Genomic DNA, 15,959 nt, shown 5'->3' on the forward strand with positions numbered 1-15,959 from the left:
CTCAGTTTCCACATCCATGAAATGGGGATGATAATGGCACCTACCTCATAGGTGAGCATAAGACGGGATGCATCTAGAGTGGCTAGAACAGTCTGTGGTACATATCAAGAGCTCCATAAATGTGAATTAGTATTTTTACGGGGGGAAGGGGCATTGTGGGGTGACATGGGGGCACTTAAACGTGGCAGAGGTGGGAGTCAAGAAAAGCTTTCCAGATAAAGTGATTTTTAGCCTGCAAAGTTGCTGGGAGAAGGAGGGGGAATGTTCCAGGTGGAGAAAATGGCTCCACCTTCTTCAGAGGCCTGGAGGCAAGGAAGTGCGGGGCATATTCTGGGAGCTGAACTCCTGTCCTAGGCTGCCTGCAGGGCTGTCTACCTTCCTCCGTGCCCCCACCCCAGGGGGATAAAAGGGTAATGTGAGAAAAACGGAAATATTTGTTTTTAGTGTCTTTTGATTTTCTTCTAAGAAGATCCTCCGTTCATCTCAGCAACATGAGTGTATACCGAGCGGGAACCCGTTTGCTCATGAGAGGCCATGTGTGGGGCATTTAGGAGAAGGGCTGGGAGGTAGAGCCTGGGGACCGGGAGCCCTGAGTTTGTTCGAGTCCTCTGACTCACCGCAGGGCCTCGCAAGTCACTGCTCTCTTGGCCTCAGTTTCCTCATCTGTCTCGGGATTCCAAGCAAACTAAAATAATTTTGAAACAAGTTTTTCACGACCTTGTTTTGAGGGGAAGCAAATTCTTAGACGTGCCCTTCTGCCTACCCTAAGCCCTCCCACACTCCTGCGGGCACCCTCCCCCGTGCCCAGGGAGCCCCTCTCCGGCCGGGTTGTGAAGGCCTGTGGCCCTGTGCTCAGTTGCAGCGGAAGCGGCACATCGGGAACGACATTGTCGCTGTAGTCTTCCAGGATGAGAACACACCCTTTGTGCCTGACATGATCGCATCCAACTTCCTGCATGCCTATGTGGTGGTGCAGGCCGAGGGCGGGGGGCCCGATGGCCCGCTCTACAAGGTGGGTGATCGTGGAGCTTCCCAGGGCTCTCAGCCACAGCCCCTCCCTGAGTCACTCTGAGACCTCTCTGAGCCTCAGTCTTCCCACCTGTAAATAGGGGGACTGTCCAGAGGGCTCTGAGCAACCCCCTTGCTCTGTTGATGGGGGATTCCCATCCCACCCTCCCTGCTCCCCCAATTTTCCTGCCTCAAAGGAGCTGGTTGCCCTGCTCTACCCTTTAGCCTCCTAGGCCTTCCCTATCCTCTGTGACCTCTGAGAGCCTCCACCCTTTCTCACCATTCAAATTCAGGACCAAGGATGGAGGAGCTGAAATCCTGGGGTTCACTTACCCAGTCTGCAGTCACTGAACCTTCCCCAGCAGGGGGCAGGCCAGGGATGAATTAGGGGTGTCTGGCTGGGGTGGGGACTCCACAGAGACTGCTGCTCTCCCTTCCAGGTCTCTGTCACCGCTAGAGACGACGTGCCCTTCTTTGGGCCCCCCCTCCCGGACCCTGCTGTGTTCAGGAAGGTGAGGGGCAGCCCCCAGCCCCAGTCATGGACAGAGTAGGACAAAATGGGTGGGGGCTGAAGGAGGGGTGCACAGTCTGCTGTAAGAGGTCCTGAGGCCCCACTGTGTGCCAGGGCAGCTGGGTTCCCCTAACCCTGTCACCGGGGACTGGCTTCTCATTCACAGGGATGGATACACACTGTGATCTTTATAAGGTCAGGGAACAATCTGCATCATTATTTTAGATTTCTCACAGAGGCTCTGTGGCCCTTCCTAACTTGTATTATCTTTTTGACAATTACAGTCTTCTTCCTTCTAAAATGTTTGGGAAGGGGGCAACACATTTCTCTCATCTCTCAGAAGCCACACCTCGAGCCTTGGCTTCAGGCCCCTCACTTCTCCCCCAGACTGAGGCAGTGGGAGACCCCAGCCAGCCCCTTGCATCTGTGAGGTCTGCTCTTCCAAGGGGTGGGCAACCATGAAGGGCCTAGGGGGCCCTCACAGGTACCTGGGCTGGGGGGCTGAGGCCAAGGAGGCCCCCTTCTGAGAGAGATGAGGATGGCCCCAGGGCCCCAGCAGGGCGCGGCTCAGGAGCTCCAGCCCCTTGTCTCTGTGTTCACCTGAGCCCTTTCTCTCCTCTCCACGCTCGGGGGCTCCCAGGGGCCTGAGTTCCAGGAGTTTTTGCTGACAAAGCTGATCAATGCTGAATATGCCTGCTACAAGGCAGAGAAGTTTGCCAAACTGGAGGTGAGGATGGGCTGTTGGGCTGAACCCCTGCCTGCAACCTGGCATTTCAGCCCTGCCCCTGGGGAGGGAAATGCCAGGTTCAGACTTTGGCCTCCGGGAGAGCTGTCTGGGGTGGGGTGGATTTAGGGGCAGCAGGGCTGTGGTCCAGGGAGAAGAATTAGGACATTTCTAGGGGTATGTGAGGAATGTCCCAGGAGGTGCTCGCAGGTGGGCAGGCTGGCACAGAGGACACCATGGGGGAAGGGGCAGACCGTGGGTTGGGACATGAGCAGCCTTGAGCGCTGCTGGAGCTGCGAGGTGGGGGTCCCAGGGAAGCCAGCATGGGCTCCTGGGGTCCTGACTCAGAGAAGGTGGCCAGGATTCGAATTGTAGAACCAAGGGCCAATCACTGGGGTCTCTCCTGATGGCCTCGACCTGGCCCACAGGAGCGGACACGGGCTGCCCTCCTGGAGACGCTCTATGAGGAACTGCACATCCACAGCCAGTCCATGATGGGCCTGGGCGGTGACGAGGACAAGATGGAGAATGGCGGCGGGGGCGGCGGATTCTTCGAGTCTTTTAAGGTGAAGGGCCAGGGTCTACCTGGGGCAGAGAAACTGGGACCTGGCTGGGGTGGAGTCGGGGGTGGGACTATGGACGAGGCTTGGAGGGGCGGCTAGAGGCGGCTCGCGTTGGGGGTGGAGTCGGGTGGGGGCGGAGCTCTGGGTGGAGTCTGGGGGTGGGGTTGTTAGACGTGAGAAGAGCTAGGAGCTAGGTGGCAAGTACCTGGGCGTGGAGTCTGGGTGACAGCGAGAGGCTAGGTGACGGCGAGCCTCAGGACGGACCTAGGCTTTAGGGTGGGGCTCTGACTTGGGAGGAGTTAATGGTTGGAGGCGGGGCCTAGGCTTGGGGGTGGAGTCTACCTGGGAGTTCCGCGAAGGTTCGAGCCCTCTGAGCGGCAACCAAGTGCCTCTGGTGCCTCTGGTGGTGGCTACCAGGTCAGCAGGCAGAGAAGGGAGGAGGAGGTCTCCGTCCTCACTGAGGGAGAGAAACAGAAGTCTGAGAGGCCATTTGTGAACCGAGTGGCTATAGGAGAGGAACCTGGCCTGTATGACCTTAGGCCTGTGTGACCTACCATGGCTGTCTCTGCATTATCTTAGAGTTAAGAGTACAGACGCCCTGGGTTCACTTACCAGCTTGAACATCCTCTGAGCCTCAGTTTCTTTCGTTTCTTTTTTTTCAAGTTGTATTTGTTTAAGTAGTCTCTGCACTCAACATGGGGCTCAAACCCACGGCCCTGAGATCGAGTCGCATGCTCTTCCAACTGAGCCAGCCAGGCACCCCTGAGCCTCAGTTTCTCTATCCACTGGGTAGAGCAATGGCCGTTTACTTCATACAACTGTCGAGAATCATTTGTAAAGCAGCTAGATTAGTGCAACGTAAGTTCAAAAGCCCACCTACCTCAGCAACTGCTGTCCAAAGTGAGAGAGGAGGAGGGAGTGTCTCTTTCCCCCGTAGGGCCTGGACGCCCCCAAGCTGCAGGTCCCCAGGCTGTGGCTCCTTTGCCACCTTCTCCGCTCCCAGGAGGGGGGCTGCCCATCCTCTGGGTGCCCAGCCAGGCTGGTTGGGCCTCACCGTCACCCCAGGGCAGACAGCAAAGCTGCAGACGCGGGTTTGCATAAGGGGATTGGCCCAGCTGCCCGGGCCTGCCCTGGACTTAGGCGAACAGACTTTCTTTAACAAAGGGGCCTGAGGAGAGCCCTGCCTGTGCCCACCAGAGACCGGGAATGGGTGGGGTGGACATGGGTCTGGGGGCTCTTGAGGGAGGGCTCCAGTGGTCTCAAATCTAGTAGGTGCCGGATTAGGTCAAAGAATTTCTTAGAGGCCGTAGAGCCCACAGTGAAGGGCATGTGATTTGGCATCTGGGTTCCAGGCTCATCTCATTTGTAAAATGGCCATGATAATAATGCCCACCTGGTAGGGTGCATTGAGTGAGAAAATGAGAATAAAGTACCTGGCCCCATAGGAAATGTTCAGTGTAGATTGGCTGAAAAAAGCAAGGAAGAAAAGGAGAGAAGGAGGAAAGAAAAGCGGGGAGAGGAAGCCCTAAAGGACCCTAAAAGCAAGAAGCTGAGGTTTCTGGAGGGCTCTCTGTGTGCTCTGGCTCATGCCCCAGCATCTTCTGCAGTCCTTACAGCAGCCACATGAGAGTCCCGGGAGGCTCAGAGAGGTGAAGTGGCTTGCCCAACGGCCCCCAGCAGGCTGGTGGCAGAGCTGAGGCCCAAACTGCCCTTAGGCACCATGTGGACTCACCTCTCCTGGGGCCTCACAGGCAGGGACTTCCGGGGGTCCCCTGGAGTGGCATTGGTGGGGAGGGGCCAGACGCCCGGGCTCCTGGGTTTCTGTGCGGGGGTGGGACCTCATGAAGTCTGTGCCGCCTCCACTCCCACCCCACCTTCACAGCGGGTCATCCGGAGCCGCAGCCAGTCCATGGATGCCATGGGACTAAGCAACAAGAAACCCAACACCGTGTCCACCAGCCACAGCGGGAGCTTTGCCCCCAACAACCCCGACCTGGCCAAGGCAGCTGGAATAGTGAGTGCCACCCCCAGTAGCCCTCCGCTCTCCCCGACCTCCGAGGCCCGGCCCCGTCTCCTCCCGTTGCCCTGGCATTTGAGTGCCCAGCCTGGGTTCTAGACTCAGTCTAGCCACTGCTCTCCATGGGGGTCCAATGTCCGGGCCATGACACTGAGGTGCACAGAGCCTGCAGCCCCCTTCCCTCCTCCTGGCCCCTTATTCAGGTGGCTTTCTGTGGGTCAGCTCTGGGGCTCTCTCTATCTGACACTCTTTATCGAGCACCTACTGTCTATCATGTGCTGGGAATCAGGCTGCTTTGTGGGCACCTAATGTCAAGCCTTGAGTTGCCGGGAGCATCTACTGTGTGTCAGGACCTGGATTTCTGTGTGAGCACCTGCTGTGTGCCTGGCTCTGAGATGCTGGTGGGTGCCTCCTGTGTGTTGGGACTTGGGCTGCTATGTGAGCACCTACTGTGTCAGGACCTGGGTTGCCATGTGGACGTGTACTGTGTGAGCATCTACTGTGGGCCTGCCCTGAATTTCCATGAGCACCTACTGTGTGTCAGGTCCCGGGCTGCTGTGCGGGCATCGACTCTGTAAGTATCTACTGTATGCCCAGCCCTGGGTTATTCTGAGAACCCAGTGTATGTCAGGAGATGAACTCCTGACTGAGCACACAATATGTGCCAAGCCCTGGATATCAGTGAATCTGCACTCTGTGCCAGGAAGTGAGCTGTGTGGTGTGAGCATTTATTCTGTGAGCATCTATTTCTGTGTCCCTGGCCCTAGACTGCTGTGTCAGCACCTACTGTGTGTCAGGGCCTCTGTGGTTGCGGCTCCCTATTGTGTGTCAGGAACTGGGCTTCTGTGTGAGCACCTGCTGTGTGATTACTTCCTGTCTGCCAGCCTCTGTGGGATTCTGCTGCTAACACTGAGCGGGGGGGAGGGGGGTGCTGGGCGCACGGGGTGGGTGAGGCCTTCGGCTGTGGGCTCATCGGCTTTCCGCCGCCTAGTGGCCACCCCTGGCATTGCACACGCAACTCTGCTCCTCCTTGTCCGCCCATCTTTCTTCCACTGATCTGTCTGTCCTTACTTCTGTCCTTTATCGCTGTATGCTGCATGCCAAGCCCTGTGCTCAGTGCTGTAAGGCCGTGTCACATGGCAGGAGATTCCCCACCCCCCAACCCCCCAGCCACCCCTGCCCCATGGTCTGGCCCGGCCCGGGGAACAAGGCGGGACCTCTGCCGTCCTGCAGTCACCAAGCCCACTGTCACTGGAGAAGCGGGCCCACCCCCTCCCTTCCCGCCGAGTGGCCTAGCCTCCTGTGGGTGCTGTAGAAGGGGCCCCGGGGCCGGGCCAGGCCAGCAGCACCCACCATGGCAGTAACCAGACCCATTTCTGTTTTTGTTTTTTGTACAACTCTCTTCTCTCCTGCTGTTTCCTTTTCCTTCTACTGTCTGCATTTTCCCTGGTTTCCCTTCTCTTTCTTTCCCTCCTGCTCCCCCCACTGACACCTTCGTCCTCCTCCTCTTCTTCCTCTTTCCCCACGCCTTTCTCTCCCTGCTTCCTCCTTTCTGCCTCCCCGTTCCTTCCATCTCTGTCTCTCTGTCTGTCTTTCACTCTGTGACCTCCGTGTGTTCCCCCTGTGTCTCTGTCTATTGGCCAATCTTTCCCCCGTCCGCTGTGCCGCCCCTTCCTGGCCGTGTCCCTCTCTGTCAACCCCATCTCAATCTCTCTCTGTCTTTCTCCATGTCTGTCTGTCTGTCTCTCTCTGCCCCCGCCCTCTGCTGCTTGCCAGTCATTGCTTATTCCCGGGAAAAGCGCGAGTAGATTCGGACGCCGGGGCAGTGCCATAGGCATAGGAACGGTGGAAGAGGTTGTCGTCCGCGGGGCCGCCGGCTCTGGAGGCTGCCTGCACGTGCTGTTCTCTGCTCGCTCTCAGGACGGAGGCCATATTGGGGACGTTGCCCCCCCCTTCCCCCGGGCTGGGCCCGGGGGTGTGAAGGATGGGGTGCCGGCAGCTCTGATGGCACTCAGCACCTGCTTTGGGGCCTGGTACCTGTGTCAGAGCCAGCGCCCCCCACCAGGGGCTTCTGGCCCTGCCCTGGCCCTGGGGACCCTCACCCAGTCCCTGCCAGAATCTGGTGCCCAAAGACCCTATGCCCAGCCGCACGTCCCCCAATATCGCCAGTTCTGCATGGACCTCCATCCCTCTCCTCTGCCCTGATTCCCCCTCCGCACCATGAACTGGCCTAGGGTTTCCTGCCCCTCCGTGCCTCCCTGGGGCCCGCCTTCCCGCCTCCCCGGAGAAGCTGGGGCATGCTTCTGGTGCCTGGGGCATCCCCCCCCCCTCGTGTGGTTAGAAACCGGGGGAGGGAAGGTATCTTGCAACTGCTGGGCCCGAATCTCCCCCAGCCAGTTTGGAGATTCCGAGGTGGGGCAGGGGTTTATGTTGCTACATCCACTGTCTCCCCGCTGCCCTGAGGCTTCAGGTCCCATGATGCCCCTGAGGGGCCGAGAGCCGGTAGCCATTCTGAGGACTCGGCCTGGGATGCGGTTCCAGGCGCTGCCCTGCTATGTGATCTCGAGCGCCCTCGCCCTCACCAGGCCTGCTTCCCTCTCTGTTAACTTGCAGGGCTGTCTCTGGAGATGGGCATTCCTCTCATTCTTTCTTGTTCACTGCCTCTGCTTCAGGGCCTGGGGCAGCAGGGCCCCAGGTGGTATGTGGGGGACAGTGGCTCTCCCAGGGCAGGTGGGCACTGAGTTGGGCCCTTTCCCTGCAGTCACTGATCGTCCCTGGGAAGAGCCCCACGAGGAAGAAGTCGGGCCCGTTTGGCTCTCGCCGCAGCAGCGCCATCGGGATCGAGAATATACAGGAAGTGCAGGAGAAAAGGTGGGTGGGATGGGTCCCCTGTCACCCCCAGCCCCTTCCCTGACCCCCGTGCTGTGGCAAAGGTACGCAGGCAGGAGGGAGTGCCCACTCTTCTGCTCCCTGTCCCTTTCTGGGGACAGTCCAGGTACCTGCTGTGTGTCGGGCCCCAGGGCCAGCTCGTCACCTAACGTGAGATGCCTTCATCGGTTCAGCGGTTCTGGTGGCTCCCCAGGGGGTCACACCTTGCATGTCAAGATGCTGTAGGGGAGAGGGCTCAGGAGTTGCCTGCCCAGGTCACGCAACCCGGGAGAGGCAGAGCCGGGATTTACGGCCTGGTCTGTGGGGGTCTGCGGATGCGTCTGTGCGGGCAGGGTGCAGGCAGCACGCCATACGAGCAGCGGAACAGCCCCTGGGAAGCGGAGGATAGCTCCTGAATGTGAGTCCTGTCTCTACCACACTGGGGCTGTGTGACCCTGGCAAAGTCACCGTACCTCTCTGAGCCCCACTGTCCCAATCTGGAAAATGAGGACAAGCACGTGAGCAACAACCCGGGGCTGCGGCAGAGGTATGGTGTAGAGCGCATGAAGCAGGGCAGGTGCGCTGAGCCCCCCAGAGCGGAGGTGGTGCCGTCCTCACGGCCACGAGAGCCCAGAATCCTGTGAACCCTGGATTTAAGCCTTGGCTTTGCCATGTCCTAGCTGTGCGTCTCTGGACGGATTCCTTCCCATCTCTGGACTCCAGTTTCCTTATCCGTACCAGGGATAAGGAGGGCGCTGTCGCACGTGGGCGCTCCATCACTGCCTGTTCCTCTCGTCGGCCAGGCCAGCCAGGGAGCTGCAGGGCCTGCTCTGGGGTTGGCCCCTGAGGATCTAGGGTGCGGGGACGAGGCAGGAGGCGCCCGTGACCTTCTCTCACCACCTGGGCCTCGCTCTACCCTTGGTGCCAGGCCCGGTGCTGAATCCCCCCGCTGCCCCCGTGTGCCCCGCAGGGAGAGTCCCCCCGCCGGCCAGAAGACCCCAGACAGCGGGCACGTCTCACAAGAGCCCAAGTCGGAGAACTCATCCACTCAGAGCTCCCCAGAGATGCCCACGACCAAGAACAGGTTGGGGTTTGGGGCACGCCGAGCCAGGGGGCTCGGACTCACCCTTTCCAGTCCCTGCGTGGGCCTGGGGCTGCCTGGGAGCATTGGTGCTGCCACACCAGGGCGTCAGGGGCGCCTGGGTACTCTCGCAGGCCCTCCGTTGACACGTACCCATACCCACTGAGAGCTTCATTCGTGCCGGGCCCCATGCCAGGCTCCAGGTCCAGCAGTGAGCTGGGCACACACAACCCCTGCCTCGTGGAGCTGACAGTCCAGAGTAGCACGAGCTGATGAGCTATTTCTAGACGGTGCCACAAGAGAACAGCAAAGCTGGGGGTGCAGTGGGGAATGATCAGGTGGGCGGGGGGTAGGTGGTGCTCAGGGAAGACATCCAGATACGGGGGAGGCGTAAATTGAGAGCTCAGTGAAGAGCCAGCCCTGCTAGGACTGGCATGGCAGAAGGAAGAGAAGCACAGCACGCACAAAGGCCCTGAGGCGTGCCTGAAGGATTGAAAGCAGGGTGGTATGGTTGGAGCTGAGTGAGCGAGGAGCTGGGCCCCGGCGGGCATTGTGCTGGGTGATGTCGGGGATGAGGTCAGCAAGGTGGGCAGGGGCTAGATCCAGGCTTTGGAAGCCATATTGAGAACTTTGCCTTTTACTCTAAGTGGGGCCAGGAAAGAGCCTTTGGGATTTTAGTTAAGAGGAGTGAGACTTTCGAACCTGACTGTGGGTACGATGTGAAGAGGTGGGGCGGGGAAGAACGGACGCAGGAGGGGCCGCCCCTCCCTTCAACGCTGTGGCTCTAGAGGACTGTGCTCTGCTGAAGAGTCAGGCAGGTAAACAAAGAAGCAAGAATGGATGGCAGGGACAGGGAGAGACAGGGGCTCGCACACCCAGAGTGAGGAGGTCTATTCCCACCTCGAGAGGAGGAATCAGGGAGGAGACGCTTCAAAACCTTGGCTGAGTTTTGAAAGATGAATTTGCTTTTTGGGAATTGAGGGAAGGCGTGAGACTCCAGGCGGGAGACACAAAGTCCTGGGCCTGGAGCAAAACTGAGAGGGTTGAGAGTAGGGTGTGGGGTTGGAAGGCCTGGGTCCAAGCCGCTTTCTCCCACCTATGGCTGGGTGACCTTGGGCTGGGCACCCACCCTCTCTGAACGGTGTTTCCTCAGTGTTTCCTCATCTGCAGAGCGGGTCTAATAATGATAGCAATGAGACCACTCGGGCAGAGACACTTGAAACAGTGCCTGGCCCAGTCAAGCATGCACTAGACCATAGTTTTATTGTTAATAGTTACTATTATTACTGAATACCAAGCCAGGGAAATTAGACTGTATCTGGGACAACGGGGAGCCACGAGAGGGCTTTGTACAGGGGAGGGGCATGCTCAGATCCATGAATTAGGAAGGACAGTGGTGGTGGGGAGCCTCAGAGGCCTAGGCAGCCGTCATGGGGGGCACAGAGGTACTTGGCTGGCTGCAGGCTGGGCCTCCCGGGGCAGGGAACCGGGGTCTGGCTCAGGAGGAGCCCAGAGCAGACGTGGGCTCACGGGGTGCTGTCTGGCAGAGCGGAGACGGCAGCCCAGAGAGCCGAAGTGCTGAAGGACTTCTCCCGCTCCTCGTCCAGTGCCAGCAGCTTCGCCAGCGTGGTGGAGGAGACCGAGGGTGTGGACGCGGATGACACAGGCCTGGTGAGAGGCCCAGGGAACGTTGGCGCTCTGCAGTGGCCCGGAGGGGGGCTCTTTGGTCCCCGTAGATGCTGCAGGCAGAAACACGAGCTTGGGTGTGACTGAGATGAGATCAGGGGACCCAGTCCAAAGGAGCAATGCAGACTAACCCTCCCTTACTGTAAAGCCTTCCATGGCTCCCCAGTGTTGCCCACAGAGCACCCAATCTCTGAGACCGTTGAAGATCTGGTCCCTCCCTACCCCTGCATCTCTCACCACTTCGGCCAATCTGCGCTCCTTTGCAGTCCCTCCAACATACCAGGCTTGCCCCACCTCTGGGCCTTTGCACTTGCCATTTCCTCTGTCTGGAAGACTCTGCCTGCCTCCTCTTTCCCTCTCTGTCCGACTGACTCCTACTCATCCTGCTTGACTCAGCCTCACATCACCTCTGAAAGCCGCCTAGTCCTAGGGTATGTTAGGAACCACCCCCCGCCCCCCCCCCCCCCGTTTAATGTTCTCGCAGGCCCCCCTGGGGCTTTGCCCCTAGCACCCTTGTGTCATTCTTCATTCATCAAACCTTTAGCGGCCACGTGTTCCTTGCCAGGCCCTGTTCCAGGTGCTGCAGGTGCAGCAGGGAACAGGGCAGACCGCGGCCCTGCCCGATGGGGCTCAGACTCTAGGATTGTAATAGTTCTTCACAGTCTGTCTTGCCTCCTAGACCTCACTGTCTGAGGGCGGGAACCGGGCCTGATTTCTCTCAGTGGTTTGGCCCAGGAGAACATCAGTGAATGTTTGCTGAATGAACGCGTGGGGGTGTGTGGTGTAACGGCTGGGACTGTGCCTGTTCCTACTCTGTCCTCCGGGTCTCCCCGGGGCAGACGTTGCTGGGCCCCCATCCTCTTTGCAGGGGCACAAGGGTGAGGGTGTGTGGGTTGCAGCAGGCAGAGGACGCTGGGAGAGGGGAGGGAAGCAAAGCCAGTGCCACGGACGAGGGCTAACCTGCCTTTTCCTCCCATCCCCAGGAGAGCGTCTCGTCCTCAGGGACGCCCCACAAGCGGGACTCCTTCATCTATAGCACGTGGCTGGAGGATAGTGTCAGCACCACGAGTGGGGGCAGCTCCCCAGGTACCAGGCCGCAGACAGCTTCCCCTGCCAAGGCATTCTGGCAGGAGAGGGACAGAGATAGGCACAGAGGGTCGAGACGACTTCTCATGCCCCAGGTGGTGGGTGTGTGACGGGACTTCCCCTGACATTATGGACAGTGGGTGGGTCATTATCTGTCCTAAGACGGTTGAGGGCTCATGGCTTCTGGAAGGGTCTCGGAGGATGACAGAGGGGTGGGTAAAGACGGGAGTTAAGGGTGGGGCAGGGTCGCGGAGCACCAGTGCCTACCGCCCATCCATGCGTCCATCTCCTTGGTGCCTCCCCGCGGCCAGTGAGGTGGCTCCCTCCTGCCCCCCTCCCCAGGACCCTCCCGGTCACCCCATCCCGACGCCAGCAAGTCGGGGGACCCTGCGTGTCCCGAGATCAAGATCCAGCTGGAGGCATCTGAGCAGCACACGCCCCAGCTGGTACGTGCAGCTGCCAGAGGGCTGGCCAGGGCGGATGTGACCAGCCTAGAGGCTGCCTTGTGGGGACACTCACCCAGGAGGGGGTTAGCTGTTGGGGGAAGGGGACAGGTGTCCCAGGGGACCAGGGGTGGGTGCTGGACCACGAGGTCCCCCTGAGGCCTGGAGGGGTTGGGCTCATCTGGCCTGGGCACAACCAGTGTCTTCTGCTTGCCTGTGTCTCCTGCCCCATGTCCTCACCTATCCTGTCGCCTGCCTCGCTGCCACTCTGTCTGTGCAGGGCTGTTAGCCAGGCTCCAGCTCTGAAGGTGAAACTGAGCAGGTCAGACCCAGTCCTCAGCTCTTGTTTGGGGGCAGAGGGTGGGAGTGGGTGGGAGTGGGTGGGAGGGGGGTGACTCCTCCTGTTCCTCTGTCACTTCCTTGGGCTGAGAGCTGTGTGCCTGGATTCGAATCCTCTGCTACTTAAATGCTGGGTGACTTGGGCAGGTCATCGGCCCCTCCCCGGAACTCCGTTTCCTTTTCTGTGCAGCCGGGCTAATAAATGCTGCCTCACCTCTGCCCACGAGTCAGCGGGAGGATTTGGTGGGAGCCTGCAAGGGACTAGGTGGTTGCCGGGAGGGAGGGGACTGGAGGGTCCCCGGTGGGATGGAAAGACCCAGAGCCTGGATCTGGGGCAGGCCCTTCCCGCTCCCGTCTCCCCGCATCGTGGTGTGTTCCTCTCTCTTAACCCTGCAGGTGAGGCCGCAGAAGCACAAGGTGAAGACGCAGTGTCAACTCCAGGTGGATAGGACCTCTGCCCCCACGGCCAGCACCAGCCTGTGGGCTGTCCCCTGCCCCCGCCTTGGCCACCTGTCTGGACTGTCTCTGCGGGGCGGAGCCATCCGGACCCAGGAGGGGGAAGCTGCTGGCATCATCCCCACCCCCCAGGCTGGGACAGGCAGTGGTCAGTTGAAGCAGAACTCCAGGCCTGGCTTGCCCCCGCTCCGGGCCCTTTGTCACACCCGGGTGCATCTCCGGACCCCTGGGGAGCAGGACGGGAGGGCAGGATTGAGATATCTTGGTGTACCCAGAGCCCGTTGCAGAGGCGGTGGGACGTGAAACGTGGTGGGATGGGCACTGGGCTGGGAGTCCTGAGTCCTGGCTTCCAGTATGGGTTCTGCTGTGTGACTTTGGGCAAGTCAGTCTCCCTCTCTGGGCGCCTCTGCTAGACGTGGACAAGATTATTTCAGAGGTCAGTGATGACTGTGATTCCATGCACCTGCCCCAGAATGGGGGATTGTCCTCCCAGGGGCCCCCATTGCCCTCCCTTGCTTCTTGGGCTCCCTGGGACCCCAGGTGGGCTGAGGGGCTGGGAGCTGGCTCTGCCTGTTGCCCCTCCTGGACCCTCAAGCTCTACCACAGATCTGCCGATGCCCTGGCCACTGCCTCCACGTGACAGACAAGTGACCCCCTTAGGGGGGAGGGAGACCTCCCTGGCTTCTCAGCCAGCACCCAGCTTAACCCCTGCCATCCCATGCTCTGGGCACTCCAGGTCGCGGGGTCTCACTGGCCTAGAGTTATGGGCCTCGCCTTTGTGACCCCTCCACCCGACTCCCACGGAGGGGCAGCCAGGCACAGCTGCTGTGAGTCCACATCCTTGTGTGTGTCCACACTTTTTAGGCACCACGCCAAAGGCCAGCCTTCCGGCCCCAACACCCATTTTGGAAGCCCCCGTGGCTGTGTGTATGTCGGTAACAGTTGTACAAAATAAATTCTATTTATCGCTATTGTACCCCGAGTTGGGCCTGGCTTTGTGTGAACCCTGCCCCGCCCTACTCCGGACAGATCTCAGTGGTGCCGAGGCACCAGCCTGCCCGTCCCCCGCACCCTACCCTTCAGAGCTGCTAAGCTCTGGGGGCACCTCCACGGTCAAACCACGGGTGCTGTGACCACCAGGCGTGCTTCCTTTCCACCGTGCTGCCCTCCCCTCCACCCTGTTCCCCTTCTCCAAGGCGGGGGAGGGAGGGGTGGAGAATACAGCTCTGAAGTCAGGCAGACCTAGGTTTGAGTCCCCGTACCATCTCTTACTAGCTGGGTGGCCTTGAGAAACTTGAGCCTCAGTTTCCACTTCTGTGAAATGGGAGCAGTAGTACCTCTCCCAAGGGTTTGTGATGAGGGTTCGCTGGGCCAGGGTATATCAAATACCTGGCACAGCGTCTGGTTCACAGTGGGTGTTCAGAGACCAGCTTCCCTGTCTCCTTTCTCTTGCTCAGTGAAGACCAAGAATTTCCTCAATGTGGCCACCAGGGGGCGCCAAGGGATCGCTTACCAGGACTGATGGGGGCAGGGGTGGGGGCTCAGCCGCGCAGGGCAGTTACAATCAAAGGTACTGACACGGGGCTGGGGGGGGGGGGTGTGCGGGGCGGGGGGGGGGGGGTGGCATGTGCACAAGGCGGGGCCCAGGCTGGGTGAGGGAGACATGGAGAAGACTCCGCAGCAGTGGTGACCGAGCATCCTGGAAAGGCTTAGGAAAGTGTCCCTAGGGCAGGAAACTGCAGGTGCAGAGGTATGGAGGAGAGTGGAACTGGGAAGGTAGCAAACAGTTCTGAGTGATGGGAAGGTGACAGGGTAGAGATGAAGCCAGGGGCCACATGGCCTTGAATGCCAGGTCAAGGGGTCTGTGCTGAGGGCAGCGGGGAGCCATGGAGGATATGAAACTGGGAGGGATTGTCATAGCAGTTGGGAACTGCTGGTGTAGACCAGCTGGGCAGTGTCAGGCAGGGAGGGGAGGATCAAGGTGGCAGATGTTGGGGACAGAGGGCAGGAGGACAGTGGACAGGCCTGGAAGGACGGGGGTAGGGTGGGGTGTGAACATCTGGGTGAAGGACCTGATGGGATGTGGGGCTGAGTGGGGAGTCCAGCCTGGGTACTGGGTGAGGGGGGGGCCCCCTCTGAGGTTGGAGTGCAGGAGCAAGGGCAGCCTGGATGGCCACGTACCCTGGCCTCCCTGACAGTTTTGCAGCCCCCCACCCCCTGCCACCAGCCCCCACGCCCTCCCCAGGATGGCGGTAAGTGCACCCACTGCCACGCTCTTCCTGCCAGGGCCCTTCTGTGGCGCTAGGATGTCTGGGGCCACCCGGGGGCTGTGACTCACACCCGATGCCTAACCGCACCCACCTGGTTTGGCTCTAGGCTGCCCTGGGCTCTGTGGGTCCCCTACTAGCCCCAGCCCTTCCCTGCACAACCGCACCCCAGTGCTCCAGCCATCGCACCCCCTCCCATTCTCCATCTCTGGTCGGGTCTCCTCCCATCCCACCGCCGAAGGGCCGGCAGCCACAGTTCAGCACCAAGGTCAGGAGCTTGGCTCTGAGTTCCTTTATCTCCTCTCCGTGTGAGCTGGGGCACATGATTTTGGCTCTCTGGGCCTCAGTTTCCTCAACTGTACAGTGGGAACGCTAAACCCTGATGTGAAGATTCAAAAGTGCTGGGAACGCTAATAGTTCTGACTTTGGTGAAGATTCAAAAGTGCACCCTGGCGCGTGATAGGCTCTGAGAAATAGTGTGCGTGTTGGGAGTGGGAGCCGTGATTAGCCATGAATGGGAACCAGACCTACAGCCCACATCAGAGGATGTGGGGTCAGCTTTGTGTGGACGATGGAGTAATCGGTGTCGGGCCTGACACGGGCGTCCGGACACGAGGCTTTGGGAACATACGATTGCGGGTTGCTTCCTTGAGCCTCAGCTCCCCAGGCTTTACTGGGACTGACGATCCTTTTATAAAAGAGTCTGGGCACCCCTGCTCATGGCCCTTACTCCCTCGTGCAGCTCCGACCCACAGCAGGGCTAGAGCACTGGGGGCTGTCGTGGCAGAAGCAGACCTTGCCTTTGCCCCCCTGTCTGCCCCGTCTGTGCCGGCCCCCCATCTGTGGCAAGGGCAGGCCTCTGGGCTGGCTTTCAGGCTGGGCCCCAACCCACACCCACCTCTCCAGGCTC

At 59.9% G+C, this 15,959-nt stretch overlaps 1 protein-coding gene across 1 annotated transcript in view; it reads left to right on the top strand.

Annotated features, from left to right (window-relative positions):
- RAP1GAP (RAP1 GTPase activating protein) overlaps positions 1-13,758 on the top strand; it is a 65,549-nt gene extending 51,791 nt beyond the window's left edge. The window contains 13 exon segments of the mRNA XM_047869306.1: positions 857-1,012; positions 1,449-1,520; positions 2,160-2,246; positions 2,672-2,809; positions 4,689-4,820; positions 6,600-6,677; positions 7,585-7,694; positions 8,662-8,775; positions 10,320-10,443; positions 11,442-11,544; positions 11,887-11,990; positions 12,723-12,879; positions 12,882-13,758. Of these exon segments, the coding sequence (XP_047725262.1) occupies positions 857-1,012; positions 1,449-1,520; positions 2,160-2,246; positions 2,672-2,809; positions 4,689-4,820; positions 6,600-6,677; positions 7,585-7,694; positions 8,662-8,775; positions 10,320-10,443; positions 11,442-11,544; positions 11,887-11,990; positions 12,723-12,879; positions 12,882-13,195 (1,689 nt within the window). The 3' untranslated portion in view covers positions 13,196-13,758.
- Positions 13,759-15,959: the final 2,201 nt, after the last annotated feature.

The sequence above is a fragment of the Prionailurus viverrinus genome, chromosome C1 (assembly GCF_022837055.1).
Source record: "Prionailurus viverrinus isolate Anna chromosome C1, UM_Priviv_1.0, whole genome shotgun sequence".
Lineage (NCBI taxonomy): Eukaryota > Metazoa > Chordata > Mammalia > Carnivora > Felidae > Prionailurus > Prionailurus viverrinus.